This window comes from Mustela putorius, unplaced genomic scaffold (assembly GCF_011764305.1).
Source record: "Mustela putorius furo isolate JIRA1106 unplaced genomic scaffold, ASM1176430v1.1 tig00000585_pilon_pilon_pilon, whole genome shotgun sequence".
Classification (NCBI taxonomy): domain Eukaryota; kingdom Metazoa; phylum Chordata; class Mammalia; order Carnivora; family Mustelidae; genus Mustela; species Mustela putorius.
In genome coordinates this window covers 12,283,145-12,301,911 of record NW_025421424.1, presented here as the reverse complement: position 1 = coordinate 12,301,911, position 18,767 = coordinate 12,283,145, and the positions used below count along the sequence as shown (strand labels likewise).

The window sequence follows — 18,767 nt, the reverse complement described above, 5'->3', positions numbered from 1 at the left end:
GCCATCACGGCCCCAAAATCCATGATCCACCGTCACTCTGTGCACACATTATCCTGCTTTAACTGTGGCTGATGCAAATTACTGCAAGAAACATCAGAGCATTCCATAAGAACACATCCAACAAATATGGGAATGACATAAAGGGGTGTATTCCTAAACCGGTCCCCCAAATCATAAATCATACACAATATCACGTTTTTACTCACATTTTCAAGGATCAAATTCTGAGGTACCAGCAAAGCACCTGAGATCCTGGCTACACTAACTGCAGGAACCTGCTTCCCACAGGATGACATGCTCTGACCCACACAAGAATGTATGATATCTGAGTTTTCTTCTTTTAAGTTTTTTTTTTTAAAGATTTTATTTATTTATTTGACAGACAGAGATCACAAGTAGGCAGAGAGGCAGGCAGAGAGAGAGAGAGAGAGAGGGAAGCAGGCTTCCTGCGGAGCAGGGAGCCCGATGGGGGCTCGATCCCAGGACCCTGAGATCATGACCCGAGCAGCCCAAACCACTGAGCCACCCAGGCGCCCCTCTTCTTTTACCTTTTGTTTATGTATTTGACAGAGAGAGACACACAGCGAGAGAGGGAACCCAAGCAGGAGGCATGGCAGAAGGAGAAGCAGGCATCCCACTAAGCAGGGAGGCTGATGTGGGGCTCGATCCCAGGACCCTGAGATCCTGACCTGAACCAAAAGCAGACACTTAACCACTGAGCCACCCACGTGCACACCATGGAGCTCTTTGGGGTGATTTCCCATGGCCATGCTTGCATAGCTGATGTGACCACTTCTAGGAAATGCGGCCGTATTAATCAATGGATTCTAAATTTGGTTCCTTAAATAGTTCTACACACATCAGATACACCCTCTTGAGCGCATGCCAGAGAAGGGCCTTCCCAGGGCTCACTAGTTTCCGGGTTGTCCGAACAGAATCTTCACTAGATGTTCACAAGGAAAACTGACCTGGGTACTTCCTCTTTCTTCTTTCTCTCTTTCTTTCTCACTCTCTCTCTCTCTCTCTTTCTGTCTTTTTCTTTCTGTTTCTCCCTTCCACCACACTTCCCCTCTCCCTTCCTCCTTCCTTCCATTCTTACCTTTTCATTTTCTCTCTTCCTCCCTCTCTCCCTTCTCTTTCTCCCTTTCTTTTCTTCCTTCCATCCTCCCTTCCCTCCTTCTTTCCTTCTTCCTTTCCTTCTCTTCCTCTTTCTTTCTATCTGCCTTCTTTCTCCCTCTCCCAATGCCCAGCAACCTTCTGATACACAATAAGCAAATAAAGAAAGAGGAAAAGAAAGAAAGAAAGAAGGAAAGAAAGAAAGGAGGAAAGAAGATCTTAAAAAAGAAGACATAAAATTCAACACCAAGATTTGACATGAAACTAATACACGCTGCATGTTAAGTGCAGCAGATTTTTTTTTTTTTTTAATTATTTCAAGTGATACCCGGGAGGCTCATTTGTTTAAGTTCAATCTCTGGCTCAGGTCAGGATCCCAGGGTCCTGGGATAGGTCCCATGTCGAGCTGCCTGCTCAGTGGTGACTCTGCTTGTCCTTCTCACCCACCCTCCCCCTGGCCACCACTCCTGCTCTCTCAAGCACTCTCTCTCAAATGAGGAAATTACATGCTTTTTAAAAACACTGAGTGAGCCTGGCCGTGGGTATTATGGAGGCCACATATTGCATGAAGCACCGGGTGTGGTACATAAACAATGAATTTTGGAACACTGAAAGGAAATGAAAAAAATAAATAAAAACTTCTAAACAAAACCAACAACAATGCAATTGTCCTCTCTGGAATCAACCAGCTTAGGGGCCTACTTTCCTGTTCCTGTTGCCTAGACCACCCTCCATTTCTCTTCACTACCTACCTGACCTACATCCTTCCGCAGGAATGGAGACAGCTCTGAGGTACTGCACCCTGGAGGTGGGGCCAGAGAGAAGTCTACACATGGTACAATGGGCTGCCTTTGGAGTCAGCCATAACGTAGCTACAGGCACTTAGAAATGGACCCGATGTACCATTAGGTATGAGCACTGTGACATTCGGGGGTACAGATTTTACGTATGGTATTGACATCATCTTCCTTGCACAAATATGTGTAGACTCAAGCAGGAGACCATGGGATCAAAAGATTGAAAGAAAACCATGTCAATGGAAAGATACTAAGTTACCAAAGTTACTCTGATGTGTAGATCTGTTTTCTGTGTTAGCAGAAAAGTTTACTTCTCCACCACAGAAGTAAAAAAATGTTCAACAGGGTTTCCACTTGCCTTCAGATTCAATCTGAGAATACAGTAATTTATTTATTTATTTATTTATTAAGATTCTATTTATTTATTTGACAGACAAAGATCACAAGTATGCAGAGAGGCAGGCAGAGAGAGAGGAGGAAGCAGGCTCTCCGCTGAGCAGAGAGCCCGATGTGGGGCTCGATCCCAGGACCCCAAGATCATGACCTGAGCCGAAGGCAGCGGCTTAACCACTGAGCCACACAGGTGCCCTGAGAATATAGTAATTTAAACTGTGAACCCAAACCTTCCATTTTTTCTCCTAACCTGTGTTGAATACCAGGGATTTCAATTGCCCTTTCCCATTTCCAGTGAGAGTCCAGTGAGGACAGACAATAATGTGGTGCATCCAGGGAACATTCTGTTTCTTGATCTCCTTCTGTTCTTAGTGTGCCAACTTTAATCTGCCAGTACACTTCTGAGTGCACATGGAAAACCCAGCAATTACTCAAAGGGTAGGGTCTCTGGGTTTCTCTTCGGAAATGCAGAGCAATAATCAGGATTCCCCACAGGCTCAAAATGGCTCTTGATCTGCAAGGACCAAGGTTCCCCATTCATTCATTCTTTCTTTCTTTCTTTCATTCTTTCTTTGGTTCTTTCTGTCTGTCTGTGTTCCTTCCTTCCTTCCTTCCTGTCTTTTATTTTTTAAAAGGTTATATTTACATTTTTGAGAGACAGACAGCACAAGTAAGCAGAGTGTCAGGCAGAGGGAGAGAGAGGGAAGCAGGCTCTCTGCCAAAGAAGGTCTCCATGTGAGGCTTGATCCCAGGATCCTGCAATCATGACCTGAGCTAGAGGCAGCTGCTTTAGTAACTGAGCCTCCCATCATCCTGACCACATCCTTTCCTTCCTTGGAAGGGGGGAGCATGGGGGTATTTCTGGATTCCTGATGCACGCACCTATTTATTTATTTATTTTTTGATTTTTTTGTGTGTGTATTGATTTTTCAATGTTTGTCATTGTTTTTGTTTTTTAGCTAGTCTCCATCACCAACGTGAGGTCTCTGAGGTGAAGAGTTGAGCCCGCCATGTGTCCTTTCATACACATTTGATATCCAGGCACATATCATGATTTTCATGTGGCAAAAATAGATCAGACTCTGGGAATTGCCTTCCATCTGCCCTACTTCCTCTGGGCATGTTTCCTGAGTAGCTGGTGTTTGGGAGTCCTATTTCCCACCCCTCTGAAGGAAGACCCTATAGGAACCATACCACATCCCCTGGGATCTCTGATCCTTTCCGTGTAATCCTCTCTGGCTCTCAGTGTGTCTGTGCTCCTAAAGACGCCTCTGACTAGGACGCCCCGGGCTCCTGGAGCTACATTGGACCCAGTTACCCAGTCCGAGAGAATGGGGTGTAAGTGCCGAATATGACCACTAGGCCCACTGAACTCCCCTCCCCAAAGGCACTCAGATGCCCATTAAGAGGTACAGGAGGGCGACATCCCCTTTCCTAGCCTGGAGGAGACTAACTCAGGAACACAAGTTACCTCGCGGTTCTCCTGCCCCTGTCAGGACAAACTTCCCCTACAGTGGTTGTTGAAAACCACCCCTTTCGCAGCCATGAACTCAAAATGGCCACAGACTTAAGGAGAAGAGCCATAGCAATCATTCAAGATGATTACGCAACAGAAAATGGTCAGGACTTTGCATTTAGTGAAGAGTTCTGTCACTGTAGCAAGAGTAAAATATGTAACAAGAAAACATAAGATGAACAACCTTGCTGCATCCAACATTACCACTGAGAAAAGGAACAGAGAAGACACTGATAAAGAGACACTATTTGCACATAAATACCCAATGAGGACTCCCATACGCAAGACATAAGGGTACTCTGAACTCACTGAATGGGCAGAAGGAACACGCTGCTAATAAAAAGCGAGCATAAGACTCGGATACACATGTTCCCAAAGAAGACACATGCACGGTTCATAAGCCCATAAAACGGTCATCAATGTGACTAGTCTGCAGGGCAATGTATGCCAAACCAGGGACCATTTTGCACGAATGAGTGTGATTCTGTACAAAAGACAATGCCAGATGTTGCTGAGAAGCATTTGTATTCTTTTTTTTCCTTTTTTTTTAGATTTTATTTATTTATGGAGCAGAGTGAGAGAGCACAAACAGGGTAGAAGCACTGGGAAAGGGAGGAGCAGGCTCCCTGCTGAACAAGGAGCCCAATGCAGGGCTGGATCCCAGACCCCGGAATCATGTCCTGAGCCAAAGGCAGACACTTCACCAACTGAGTCACCTAGGAGGCACTGGCCATTGATTTCTTAGATATGATACCAAAAATCTCACTGTGAAAGAACAAATTGATCTACTGGAGTGTAACACCATTTAAAATATTGGTGTTTCAGAGGACATTGGTGAGAGAACGCAAAGCCATGTCACACATAGAGAGAAACTAGGTGTAATTTCCATACCTGCTGAAGGTCTCCTAATAGAACACTGAATGTACGCTCAAAAGTCTGAGTGAAATAATCCAGCAGAGAGAGTCAATTATCATATGGTTTTTCACTTATTTGTGGAGCATAACAAAAAGCATTGAGGACATGGGGAGTTAGAGAGGAAAAGGGAGTTGGGGGAAATTGGAAGGGTAGGTGAATCATGAGAGACTATGGACCCTGAAAAACAATCTGAGGGGTTTGAAGGGGCAGGGGGGATTGGAGGTCGGGGTACCAGGTGGTGGATATTATAGACGGCATGGATAGCATGGAGCACTGGGTGTGGTGAAAAAATAATGAATACTGTTATGCTGAAAATAAATTAATTAATTAATTTTTTTTAAAAAAAGTCAATAGGAAAAAGACAAACAATCCAATCTTAAACGGGTCAAAGAAAAGGGCCTGGGTGCCTCAGTTGGTGAAGTGGCTGCTCTGGCTCAGGTCACCATCTTAGGGTCGTGGGGTCTAACCCCCGCCCCCTTCATCACTCTTCCCACTGAGCAGGGAGTGTGCTTCTCCTCTCCCTCTGACCTCCTCAGCCTGCCCCACAGCCCCGCTCTTGCTCCCCTTCCCTCTCTTGCAAATAAATAAATAAAACCTTTCAAAAAGGACATAAAATAAAATGGATTCAAAGATTTGTGAAAACACTTTAGCAAAGAATACACATGGAAGAAATGGAAGAATAGCGCACGACCTACATCATTAGTTATTAGGAAAATGGAAATTTAAACCACTATCTGTCAATGAAAATGGCAAAAATGAATGGAATCTCCATTCTGAGCCATAGCAAGGAGTCATAGCTAGGAGCAAAGTCACCTCCTTGGTAAGATTTCTCATACACTGTGCATGGAAATTTTAAATTCTACAACCACTGCAGAAATAGTTTGGAAATTCATTTTTTTTTTTTATCGTTGATTGACTAAAGACTGAGTGACTAAAAGTGAGTGGAGGGAGGGGCAGAGAGAGAGGGAGAGGCACAGAAGCTCAAAAAGACTCCCACTGACCATAGAGCCCTACCTGGGGCTCTGTCTCACCACCAATGAGATCATGACTTGAGCCAGAATCAATGTCAGATGCTTAACTGACTCAGTCACCCAGGCACCCAAACAGTCCAGAAATTCTTCAAAATATTAAACCTATACCTACCATAGACCATCCCCATTCCACTCAAATGAAAAAAGAAATGGTACATTCCAAAAAAGCTACTGACTATTTCTAATTGTCATTCATCTCTATCCACAGAGGAATGACCACCACAAATTGTGACATATCCAGCTCATGGAATACTATGCGGTTTCGCAGAGTAATCTCGTCGCTTACATAACACTATGGGAAGACATGTTCTTTTGCTCTGATAATACCTCAGAGCCAGAAAACATCAAAACAAAATAATTTACATAGCATACGATGGTGTTAAGAGAAAACCTTAGAAATTGCAAATAATTCTACTGTAACAGAAAGCCAATCAATGCTTTCCTGACGTGCAAATGGGAGGGAGGAAATGCTAGAAGGACAAGGAAACTTGTGGGGGCGATAGATGCCTCCACTACCGGGGTGATGCATATATATGCTCAAACTTAATAGACGTAGTACTTTAATTACATACACTTTACTGCATGGAAATTATATCTCAGCATCCCTGTAGAAATGCTTTAAAATACAAAAAAGACCTTTCATACCCTGAAACTCAATAAGTGGTTTTGATATTTCCCCAAAAAATCAACCATATGATTTGCAAGCTCAAAGGAGGCAATGCATCATTTCTTGGGATACAAAAATGAATTTATCTATCTTCATCTCAACCTCAAGAGAATATAAATGGAAGGCACAGTGTAGAAGCATGTTTCTCTCTGACAAAGGACTTTTTTCCAGATTTGGGTATCATCTAGTCTGAGAAGATCATCAAAAGAATAAAAGAAATGGCCAAAAGACTCGAAATGAAACTTCACAAAACAAGACGTATCACTGGTTCTAATACCAGCCCACAAAGAGACACAACTCTTTAGTCGTGAGGGAAAGAAATCAGTATACAACGAGATACCATAGCATATGGTAATTGCTTCATAAGCATAGGAAAACCCAATGGGATACCTGCTACACTGGTTTCTTTTTTCTTTTCTTTTTATCTTTTCTTCTTTTTTTTTAAGCAGGACCCAACATGGGGTTCCAGTCCTGAAATTGAGACTTGAACAGGGATTAAGACTTGCATGCTGATCTGTCTGAGCCAAACAGGTGCCTCCAGAAAAGGTTTCGAATGCTCGCTCCTCACTTCACTACAGCTGTGACCTGGGACCGGTGACAAAGATCTTGGGAAGCTTGGTGTTCTTTGTATTTTTTTTTCTCATCAGGAAACGATACCATCTGAGTTACAAGATAGTTCCTAATATTAAGTATGATCACCTGATACTGTACAGGAACTATACTTTTTGCATACAAGATAGTTGACCTGGAATTCTCCTTGACACGTTTTGAAAAGCACAGACAGAACACTGACAAAGAACAGACAGGCTGTTTTGAAATAAATATCCTTTCCCCTTTTCCAGAAAGAAATCATGTACACATTAAAAAAAAAAAAAAAAAAAAAAAAAAAAAGGAGATGAACCAACGTGCATGGAACAACGTTCCCAAAACCCTGAAGCAGGTCTACTTTCCACTCAGTAGACCCGAGATGAAAGTCTTGACGAGGTCCAATCCTGGCAGTCTTCTCCGTGTGGAGGCCACTGAGAAAGTCCACTCTGGCCCTACATGATCTGGACTAGCACACAAGTGTTCCTCAGAAAGATCAACAATGACTCAGCTCAAAACGGCCTGAGCAATTTGTACAAATGTGCTTGAGTTTAAGACCAGCTCCACTGCAGAACCAGGATTCACCCCTGAATATAAGCCAGGATATTCACAGATATCATTTCCAAAATCTCTGTTACAGGCCTTGGCACGCTCCACAGGTGGGAAAACAGGCACAAGACTATCCATTGAGAGAAATATCAATCAACACTCAAGAGGCATTACTAAATAATGTCCAGCAACTACTAAAATTCAGGCAAGTTCTCTTTCAAAAGCTATGTTTTGAGGAACCAGACTTCTACATCTTCATGATTTGGGGTTGGAAGCTGGTTGCAAAACCACACCAGCAACCCAAGAATAAACAGATAAACTAGAATTCCTCATCTTAAAAGCTTTTTGTTTCAAGGGTCACTATCGAGGAAGTGAAGTGAAAAGTGAGGTCTGCTATCTACAATGCATGTAAAGAACCCTCCTATAACTAAGCAGTCGGTAAAAAGACAGCCAATATAGGAATGGGGAACCGATCTTGAGTAGACTTTCTCGAAAGGACAATACCATTGCAACAATGAACACATGAAAAGATGCTCAATTTCATTAGTCCCTAGGGAAATACAAATCTAAAGCACAGTGAGATCCCACGTCACCCCCACTACCATGACTTCAAGCAAAGAGACAATCAATACATGTGTCGGGAAGCTTGTAGAGAAATGGAATTCTTACATATTCCTGGTGGGAATGTAAAAGAGTGTCCCTGTTCTGCTTTGGAAAACAGGCTGGCAGTTCCTCAAAAAGTTAAACACAGGGTCCCTTATGACGCAGCAATCCCACTCTTAGGTAAATAGCTAAGGAAACGGAAATGAAATATCCACCTAATGGGAAAACAAGTCTACCTAACACAGACTTGCAGTAAGAAGAATACTGGCAGACTTGGGACAGGAAACCGTTTTCTTCCCTTTCTTTTCCTCCTTTTGTAAGACTTTATCTATTTATGTATTGGAGGGGAGCGGAGCGTGCCACAGAGAGTGAGAAAGAGCACGAGAGGGGAGAAGGCCAGAGGGAGAAGCGGACTCCACATGGAGCTGGGAGCCTGATGCCACACTTGGTCCTGGGCCTCTGGGATCACCACCAGAGCCAAAGGCAGTCGCTTAACCAGATGAGCCCCCAGGGGCCCCAGAAACAGTTTGCAAGTTTCATTGCATACACTAAGTCTGGGTTCTGTTTTGTTTTCGTGGGGGCTTTTTATATTCATCTGTCTGGGGCTCTTTCATCGTTGTTTTCTGCTTTCTTTTGTTTAGTTTTTGCTGTAAAGAAAGCTTTATTTACTACATACATGCTAAGAAAGTATTGTAATTGGAGGAAGGCCGAATACTATGAAAACCTTTTCAAATACAAAGCAACTAAAGATGGCTAAACTGCTAGCATGTTTCTCTTGTGTTTTAATGGCTAGAGAAAAAACCTAGAGAAGACCTGGAGAAGAACATCCAGATCGGCTTTGACTTTAGACATTTCCCTCACTAGAAAAGCCTTAAGATCTGTTGAACCGCTGTTGAGAATTGGGATGAATTCATGAGAGCCCTTAAGAACACCTGTTGGGAAGGGCGCCTAGTGATTCCTTTGGTTGACCATCTGACTCTTGGTTTAGGATCGGGTCAAGGTCTCACGGGTTCTGACACCGAGCCCCTTATCACATACTCTCCCTCTACCCAGGCCCCCCTTCTCTCTACAAGAATTAAAGAGAAAGAAAAAAAGAAAAAGAACAAAGAAAACTCCGTGGGACGCTATTTCTGCCTGAAGTTATTCTACACACATAAGAGAACGAATAATGATCCCTATGCTGAGACACTGTTTTAGAAAGAGAGGGAAACTGTGGTATCAGCACAAGGGTAGAAAACGACTGACAGTGGCCACTGAGGGGTGGGCCCCATCAGGGGTCACCTTCACGGGACCAGGCAGCCTTGTGTATCAGCATGGCCCCTCAGTATCTGGAAGGCAGGGGCTCCCCAGGTTCCACTGACACCCTAGACATTCTATTCAGTTAGTGCTGGTGCAGACCAGTAGCTGGCATTCAGGGTGCTCCCTCCGTCATTCCGGTTGGAGTCGGAGATACGAGCAGTGCCTTAGGCTCCCACCTCTGGCATCTTGAACCTTGGTTGTCTCTCAAGTGCTGTGGGCTGTTGCTCCAATTGTTCCCAACAGTAAGTAAAGGATTCCTGTAATCTCACCCCTCAGTCCTGATTAAACCAACATGATGTCACTGGTTTTTAACCCACCGGTTTCTTGTTTTCGGTCTCCAGTTCTACCTCTTCTGCCACGGGGCGCCATGGCAGCCCATCCTGGCCCTCTGTCCGAGGCAGGGGCAAAAAGCAGCCTCCAGAACGTCAACTGGCAGCTTCGGTCACAGCTGGAGAAAACCAGCCAGGACTTCCTAGACCTCAAGGAAAAATTCCTTGTATCCGTTGTGACGGCCTACTCCCTGGCCAACCAACTGCGGAAATACAGTAAGTCCTGCCAAGTCTTGGTCCCCAAAGCCATAGCTGGGTGTTCTCCTTCTGAGAAATGCAAAGCCTCTCCAGATGCTCTCTCCCCCATTTCCGGTGACAACACAAATTTCATTCTGACCACAGTCCATGAAAGGTGAAGTGGGAATTTGCCCTCTGTTTGCTGAGGATGGGAAAACCAAAGACAAGTATGTTAGCATTCTCCCCAGGTTAGCAGTGACCTATACGGTGGCTTAGAGTTTCCATCCCAGTTCCTGACTCCTGGTGTAGACCCAGAGATGATTGGTCTTGTGAGGACCCTGTTTGTCCTGTAGCAGTCCTTCATCTCAGTTGCCGTAGACTAAGGAACTCCATCAGGTCTCGGCTCTCCGATGTCGCACCGGCAAAGCACCGAGCTGGCTGCACTGAGGAAATATGCTGATGGTCAAGGCGGCACCGGGCTCGTGGGGAGGAGGCAAGCGGCAGACACGTTGCCTGAGAAGCTCAGGTAAGGAGGGCCCTGTGTGGGAGGCTGGAGGGATGCTGTGGGCCCCTCTGACTGGTGGCAGCAACAAGTCTGGGCCCAGAGAAGGGCAGAAACCATCATGGCAGGCACATTATACAGATATATCTAAGACGATTTAGACCACAGTGATTGGTAAACGATGGACTCCAGTGACTCAGAGCCTCATTCTCTCTTTTTTTTAAAAAGCAATTCAATCCGAGGGGTTGAAGTGGCGAAGGGGTGGGAGGTGGGGTACCAGGTGGTGGGTATTAAAGAGGGCACGGATTACATGGAGCACTGGGTGTGGTGAAAAAATAATGAAGACTGTTAGGCTAAAAAATAAATTAAAAATTAAAAACTTTTTAAAAAAGGATATCAACATCACCAAATTCAAGAGGCAAGGGACCATTTGTGACCTTTGGCACAGTGAGCACATGAACAATCTTACGAGACCAACACTTGCTTTACCTTTCACATGGTCAGCCCTGGCTGATGACAGCCTACCATCCTCTCTTCCCACAAATGCTGTCTTTTGGACCCTGCCATTCTCCTGGCACACCAGTTAAACCAGCCAAACTGTCCACGCTTCTGGGTCTGGCACTGTGTCCATTCACAGCACGCTGCCCCCTAGGGAGTTTTCCAGGGAAATGCGTGTGCCCCGAGTGAGCAGCTGAAGGGGCATGTCTCTGAAGCGTGCTCTGGAGGTCAGGAGGAAAGATACACGGGATGTCCAGGGCATGAACAGGAGCACACTCTGATCCAGAGCAAGGCTGGATTAACCTTCTCCTTTCTCAGCCACAGACACGTCACCACACAGGCCAGAATCCAGCTTTGAGGGCTCATTGGGAAATTCTGCTAGAAATCTCTATGAAAGCTCTTATCTATTGTTCACACCTTTGCATTTTAGAACATTCTCTGTGTTCTCCCAACTTAGGCTATGTCATCTGCTGATTCAAGACCAAGCGAAAGAACTGACCTGCTTATATAAGAAACTGTGGGAAGGGGAAGAGGTTACCCAGCTGCTCCTTCAGCACATGGAAGCCCTCCTCATCCATGATGGCGCTGAGCATTCCCAAGGGCAGGGCTTGCGAGGGCAACTGGCTGAGGGACACAGGCTGGCCAAGTGCCTTGCCCGAAAGCTCAGCCCAGGTGAGACGGCCACGGACCCCTGACTGCCCTGTGCTGCTCCGAGTCCCTGGGCTGCCAAGAGACTCCCCGCCTGCCCTCACTCTTGGCGGCGGCTGTTCTGGGTTCCCCACCCCACGTGGGGCCCTGAGAGGACCAGGACTGGGAGGTGGTAGCAGAGAGGAGCAATGCTCGGGGGGGCACATCGCCCTGGTCCACCTGTCTGCTGCCTCCCTGAGGGGACACAGCCTTTCCGGTAGGAGGAAGCATCGGCCAGTGTTAGAGCCCGGAAAGGGGAATGTGACAGGAGGAATCCTTGTTAGCGTGCAAGGATCCCTGCAGAAGTGGGAGCTTCCCAGACTCAGCCCGGTCTGTATTAAGCCTAGGGGAGAGAGTGAGTTTTCCTTTCTCCATAGCTGTCCCCTCATCTGGCATGTACTTCAAACAAACTTGTTGCCACTGTAGTCACCAGATGGGAAAATTACTGAACGCACTTCACACCTAAAAGAAAGGCCCTGACAGTGTGAAGTTGGATGAGGTACTGGATGCAGTAGGACTTGGAGGTGGGAACCCAGTTGAGACTGGAACACTTTTCATAGACAGAGTCCCCTTGAGACACCAAAGCCCACATGGCTATCCATGAAATCCCCGGTGGAGGGATGGGGGACAGGGGGTGGTCCTGTCATGAAGACAATGAAGAGGCTCCGTGTGACAGCCGTGAATGCACAGAGTCTGTGCGTGCGGTGGGACTGGGGGCACGCTGCACGACACGATTTGCCGAAGTCAAGATTGAACCTGGACGAGCATCCCCTGATATGGACAACAAGAGACAGTAGAAATAGTTGCCCAGGTTCAGTGGTGCTGATCCTCCAAATCAGAGACACCTGTCTGATGGATCAGACCCAGGTCACAGCAATTCCTAATGACACTGCCCTCAACTCAGAAGACTCTCTAGTTGTGCAAAGTCACTTCTGTCTCTCAGGCCATTGGAGCCGCAGGGCTTAGAGCAGTGATGTGGGAAATAGCTGAAGGGACAATTCTGGATTTCTTTACAGAAAATTATGACCACGAAGGGGACGACGACGACAACGATGACGAAGAAGAAGAAGCAGGAGAAGAAGAAACAACACTGACCATCGTACAGTGTATGTTTCTCTGAAGCAAGGCAGGATCCTGAAACTTCCCTACCCCATACACAGCCCGTTTCTTTGCAGCTTGGAAGATTATTCTGGTTTGATGCTGGGTAGATTTCATTCATTCCTTTAATCTCAATGGCTGATTCCGTTAAACCACTGACCTACAGCATTTCAGGTGGAAAAAGCCTAAATACCGCAACAACCCTCTAGGAAGCAGCCAGGGACTTCCCCCACAATCTCAGGGAAGAAGAATCAGTTTGTTGTTTGCACAGACTCAAGACAGGATGCTGTGAGGATGGCCTGGCACGTCAGGGACATTTGTCGAATGACTCAAGAGAGCAAACCCAGTGACAGGGCCCTACCTAAGCTCTGTGGGATGATTTGTCTCACACTTGCCTGTAATTACGCTGCTTGTAGTTCTGCCCTGGGCTACATGGGACATAGGAGTGGGCATCTGTGAAGGGGAATCTTCTAACTGTATCTCCTCTTTGTTTATTTGCAGACAACCAAATGGATCAGGAGGGGCTGAAAGGCCAGGACTCCGTTGCCCCTAGGTAATTCTGAATACTTAGGGGCTATGAATTCCAAAGTGGCAACCAGGGAAAAGCAGAAAGTGCTCGAGAGAGATAGCTCTTTTACCCATTGGGTCAATGAGAAATGATCCGTTTTCACCACGTTTTCGGTCTTCATTGTGATATTTGGATTGCTCCCCATTTCTGAAGTACTTCTCTAGTTGAGGAACCCATAGTCAGCTGACCCAGCCGAACCAATACGTCAGAGAGTTCACTGTCCTCGCTCATTATCCACTTTGTGCTTTAGACAGACCTGCATGTCTACTTTCTGCCTGTTGGATCTAGCATGCCGACATGTGTGCATAGCATGAAAATATCATAGCCACGAGACAACATCCTCTATCACGCCACAATATTGAGAGAAAGAGGCCTTTGAGGCCCGAGGTTCCGGGGACGGCCTCCTAACCCCCGGAGCAGCCACCGCTTGGCCACTATGTGCCGAACTCAAAGCAATTTGAATGAAGGGTTGGGAAAGCCACCATGCTGGGACTCTGTACGTAGTGAGTCATGGCTGGGCGGCACAGAGATCATTCAGTCTCTTTCTTCACAAGCTTGGTGGCTTGTATAACGAGCACTTATTGTCCTTCCTATCTGCTACCCCTGTGACAATCACACCTTGCCGCACAAACACAAGAAGATTTCTTTCTGTCTTTCATGGCTCAACCTCTCTGCTTTCCGGACCACTCCCTTCTGCTTTCTGGCAAAGCCAGACAGGACATAGCATTCAGACCCCTCTGAGGTTAATGTTCAGTTTTCCCCACCCTGCAGGCTCACCACACAGCTGCTAGAGCAGGACACCTCACGGGACACTACGGATGAACGCTGCCTGACATACTCAGTGCTTCCCGACATGTCTGACTCCTACTGACCTTACAGGAGCTCCTCCATCTTCTCACTGGAGAACCCACAAGTCTGTTCCTCTCTGCAAGTGGCCAGTGAGTACTCCATTGTCAAGGTGATAAAGCTCCAACTGGACATGACACACACACAGATCACCTATTCTTTGTACCCCGGACCTCTGCTGTGCCCAGAGAGGTCATCCCTGTGGGCAGGCCCCGCAGAGACGTACTGCCCTTAGCTGGGCTCTAGAACTGAGTTTTAAGCCCAGACATCAGGTGGGTCTGGGGATATTGCTCACTTCCTACTCCCAGGGCATGCCCATGTTTCCCTGGCTTCTCCATCGGGTCCCGGGGCCCACATCAGGCACCACACACTCAACTCACGTCAGCAAGAGGACAAGAGAAGGTATCTGTCAGACCTCATTTGGATGAAATTTCTTTTCTCACCTTTAATAACCTGTCCATTTCATCTCTGAGCCAGGTCCTTGAGGAACCCAAGCCTGAAGCAGTCAATTGCCATTCTTGTCCAAGGTTAACTACTTTTGCTCTCCTCAGCCCCATTCTCCTGCTCCTTTAGGATGGCTTGCCTTCCAAAACGGTTCTCTGAAAACCCACCACAAGCACTCCCTGAGGCCTCCTGGCGGACCTCTTCCATGCCTTCCTCTGCCCCGCTAAGGATTATTATCTCCACATGGTAGTTGTAGTAGATGCTTGGTTTTAATGTACAAGTGGTAATCTGTGCAAATGACTGGCCCTGTCTCTCTCCATTTCTAGGAAGACCTAATGATCTTTTTGAGGAAGAGGACCAAGACCCCCTAGGCCCCAGGTCATTCTGAAGAACCCTGGCTTCGTTCAGTGGTGAATTGAAGGACTATTCCAAGGAACAAATAGAAACTGACAAACCTATCACTTTCATCCCTTCTCCAAACACAAACCCTCTCCTTGAACCATGATGTGTGTCTTCCCTGTGTTACACGTCTCCGTTCCTTTAATGGACCTCCCATTTCAGTCACCTGTAGTCACTTGAACTGCATGAATTGACTAGTCAGTGGGATTCTCAGCATTGCCCTCTTCTCTTCTATCACTAAATCCACAGAGAGAGGCAGAGCTGTGTCTCTCTCCTTGGTCTTACTGCCTTAAGGATACACTGTAGAAAAAGAATTCCTAGGAAACATGTCACGTCACGTCATATCACATCACCGTACTTAAGAGAAAGAGGCTCTGAGGACACGAGATCGCTCCAGGCTGAGGATGCCTTTGAAAAGGCATCCTGGGTTCACTAGGTCCCTGAAGGTAACGGCCACAGAATTTATGCAAAAGTGTCGAAGCCACCTTTCAAACACTCGATGCATACTCTGAGCCACGACTTCTATTCTACCATCCTTCAGTTTGTTACTCAGAAGCTTAGATCTGTAGCCTCTACCCTGAGACCCTTCTGTTGTCTGGCTATATGTACATCCCCCTAGCACCCATACCCTCCTCCTGAAACAGGGCGGTAGTTTCTGTGGGGAGGCGTTCCTTTCTCACAACTCTACTACTCGGCCTCCCATTAACAGCGGTAGGATACTGGGGTGTCTCCTTTCCTTGATTTCACGGTCAGATCTCCCAACCCTCCCAGGCCCAGCAGAAAGCTTCCAGAGGTGGAAGAGCAGGACGCCCAAGGAGACTCACTGGATGAATGCTATCTGAATTACTCGGCCCTTCCTGACCTGGCTGACCTGCAAGGGACCTCTACGAGGGCTGGCATAAACTCATTTGACGACATGGACAACCCTTCTGCTCTGGCAGTAGCTAGTGAATCCTCCATGGTCCAGCTGACAAGCCTCCTAATCAACCCCCAGGCCAACACACTAGGTTTGCTATCCCAGCCTCCGCTTATGCTGACAGGTGTCACCGCTGTGTCAGAGGGCGGTAGACATGGGATCAGAGTCAGGCTCTGGGATACCCTTTTCAGCAAAGACCTCAGCTGAGAAATGCACCTGCCCTTTGTTCCTCATCCCAGGCCCTGCTTAGGGCTTCTGACACAAGTTGGGACATTGCAATCAAGGCAGATGTGACAACTCACACTCCCTTCTGCTGTTTAGGCTGAGGTGTCTGTCTTCATTCCTTATTTCCATTAAATGTCTCTCCTCATCTGCCACGCTCTCCTTTTCATTCCCATACAATGTCCCTTGAATTGTCGGGCCCATCCTGAGATGCCGTCAGCCTTGCCTAGGTCTTGGGATTTATCCTTTCCCTGGTTTGACTGCTCTCATCCCCACTGTGTGTGTGCTCTGTGTGGCCGTCTTCACGGAGTCAACGTCGCTGTATGCGGCCATCAACACCTCTGCCATCAGCTGGCTTACATGCTTCCTGCGAGTGAAGCGGAGCCTGGGCTTTGCCTCTCCCCGTGCACGGCTCCTATGTGTGTGGGGCGCAAAGGATTGTACACAAAAGATTCCGTTCGGCTAGTGGGTTTGCAGATTTGATCCGTCAGTCTGGTCTCTGTCTAAATGACCTTAAACAATCACACCTAGAGTATCTCATGGGGTGAGGTAATGAGAGAAGATTGCAATAAGGTTTTAGAATCGAGGGAAGCTGTTCCCCAGTACCTGTGGGAAAACACATGTGTCACTCTGTACGGAGACCCTTTGTCTCTGGCCTGACCGCAACGGGGAGCTCGGGGCCGAAGGCTGCGGAAAGCGTGCTGTAGCAAATTCCCAAGACACTCCCTGAGGCCTCCTGGAGGACTTCTTCCATTCCTTCCTCTGCCCCTCTAATGATTATTCTCCCAACATGGTAGTTGTAGTAGACCCTTGGTTTTAATGTACAAGTGGTGATCTGTGCAAATGACTGGTCCTGTCTCTCTCCATTTCTAGGAAGACCTAATGATCTTTTTGAGGAAGAGGACCAAGACCCCCTAGGCTCCAGGTCATTCTGAAGAACCCTGGCTTCGTTCAGTGGTGAATTGAAGGACTATTCCAAGGAACAAATAGAAACTGACAAACCTATCACTTTCATCCCTTCTCCAAACACAAACCCTCTCCTTGAACCATGATGTGTGTCTTCCCTGTGTTACACGTCTCCGTTCCTTTAATGGACTCCTCCATTTCAGTCACCTGCAGTCACTTGAACTGCATGAATTGACAGGTCAGTGGGATTCTCAGCATTGCCCTCTTCCGTTATTTCATTAAATCCACAGAGAGAGGCAGAGCTGTGTCTTTCTCCTCAGTCTTACTGCATTAAGGATACACTGTAGAAAAAGAATTCCTAGGAAACATGTCACGTCACGTCATATCACGGTCATTAGAGTAAGAGGGTCTGAGGACACGAGATCGCTCCAGGCTGAGGATGCTTTTGAAAAGGCATCCTGTGTTCACTAGGTCCCTGAAGGTAACAGCCACAGAATTTATGCAAAAGTGTCGAAGCCACCTTTCAAAAGCTCGATGCACACTCTGAACCACAACTTCTATTCTACCATCCTTCAGTTTGTTACTCAGAAGCTTAGATCTGTAGCCTCTACCCTGAGACCCTACTGTTGTCTGGCTATCTGTACAACCCACTAGCAGCCATAGCCTGCCCCAGAAACATGAGGGTAGTTTCCCTGGTGAGTAATGGCTGCGTTTCTCACGACTCTACTACTTGTCTCCCATTAACAGCGGTAGGATGCTGGGGTGTCATCCTTTCCTTGTTTTCACGGTCAGATCTCCACACCCTAGGCCCAGCACAAAGCTTCCAGAGGTGGAAGAGCCGGATGCCCAAGGAGACTCACTGGATGAATGCTATCTGACTTACTCGGCTCTTCCTGACCTGGCTGACCTGCAAGGGACCTCTACGAGGGCTGGCATAAACTCATTTGACGACATGGACAACCCTTCTGCTCTGGAAGTAGCTAGTGAATCCTCCATGGTCCAGCTGACAAGCCTCCTAATCAACCCCCAGGCCAACACACTAGGTTTGCTATCCCAGCCTCCGCTTATGCTGACAGGTGTCACCGCTGTGTCAGAGGGCGGTAGACATGGGGATCAGAGTCAGGCTCTGGGATACCCTTTTCAGCAAAGACCTCAGCTGAGAAATGCACCTGCCCTTTGTTCCTCATCCCAGGCCCTGCTTAGGGCTTCTGACACAAGTTGGGACATTGCAATCAAGGCAGATGTGACAACTCACACTCCCTTCTGCTGCGTAGGCTGAGGTGTCTGTCTTCGTTCCTCATTTCCATTAAATGTCTCTCCTCATCTGCCACACTCTCCTTTTCATTCCCATACAATGTCCCTTGAATTGTCGTGCCCGTCCAGAGATGCCGTCAGCCTTGCCTAGGTCTTGGGATTTATCCTTTCCCTGGTTTGACTGCTCTCATCCCCACTGTGTGTGTGCTCTGTGTGGCCGTCTTCACGGAGTCAACGTCGCTGTATGCGGCCATCAACACCTCTGCCATCAGCTGACGTAGATGCTTCCCGGGAGTAAAGCGGAGCCTGGGATTTGCCTCTCCCCGTGGATGCCTCCTATATCTGTGGAGCGCAAAGGATTGTACACAAAAGATTTCGATCAGCTTGTGGGTTTGCAGATTTGATCCGTCAGTCTGGTCTCTGTCTAAATGACCTTAAACAATCACACCT

The 18,767-nt window shown here is 47.1% G+C and overlaps 1 protein-coding gene and 1 long non-coding RNA gene across 2 annotated transcripts; both read left to right on the top strand.

Annotated features, from left to right (window-relative positions):
- The first annotated feature begins 9,837 nt into the window (after positions 1–9,837).
- Positions 9,838–12,784, top strand: LOC101671353 (putative neuroblastoma breakpoint family member 5). Its single transcript, XM_004782494.3, has 3 exons — positions 9,838–10,503; positions 11,435–11,649; positions 12,681–12,784. Exons 1-3 carry the CDS (start codon positions 10,388–10,390, stop codon positions 12,782–12,784), a joined length of 435 nt encoding a protein of 144 aa, XP_004782551.2. The 5' UTR covers positions 9,838–10,387.
- Positions 12,785–15,178: 2,394 nt separating this feature from the next.
- Positions 15,179–18,641, top strand: LOC123392538. The gene is made up of 3 exons (XR_006607299.1): positions 15,179–16,026; positions 17,031–17,301; positions 17,871–18,641. It is a non-coding gene; the product is annotated as an uncharacterized LOC123392538 (long non-coding RNA).
- Positions 18,642–18,767: the final 126 nt, after the last annotated feature.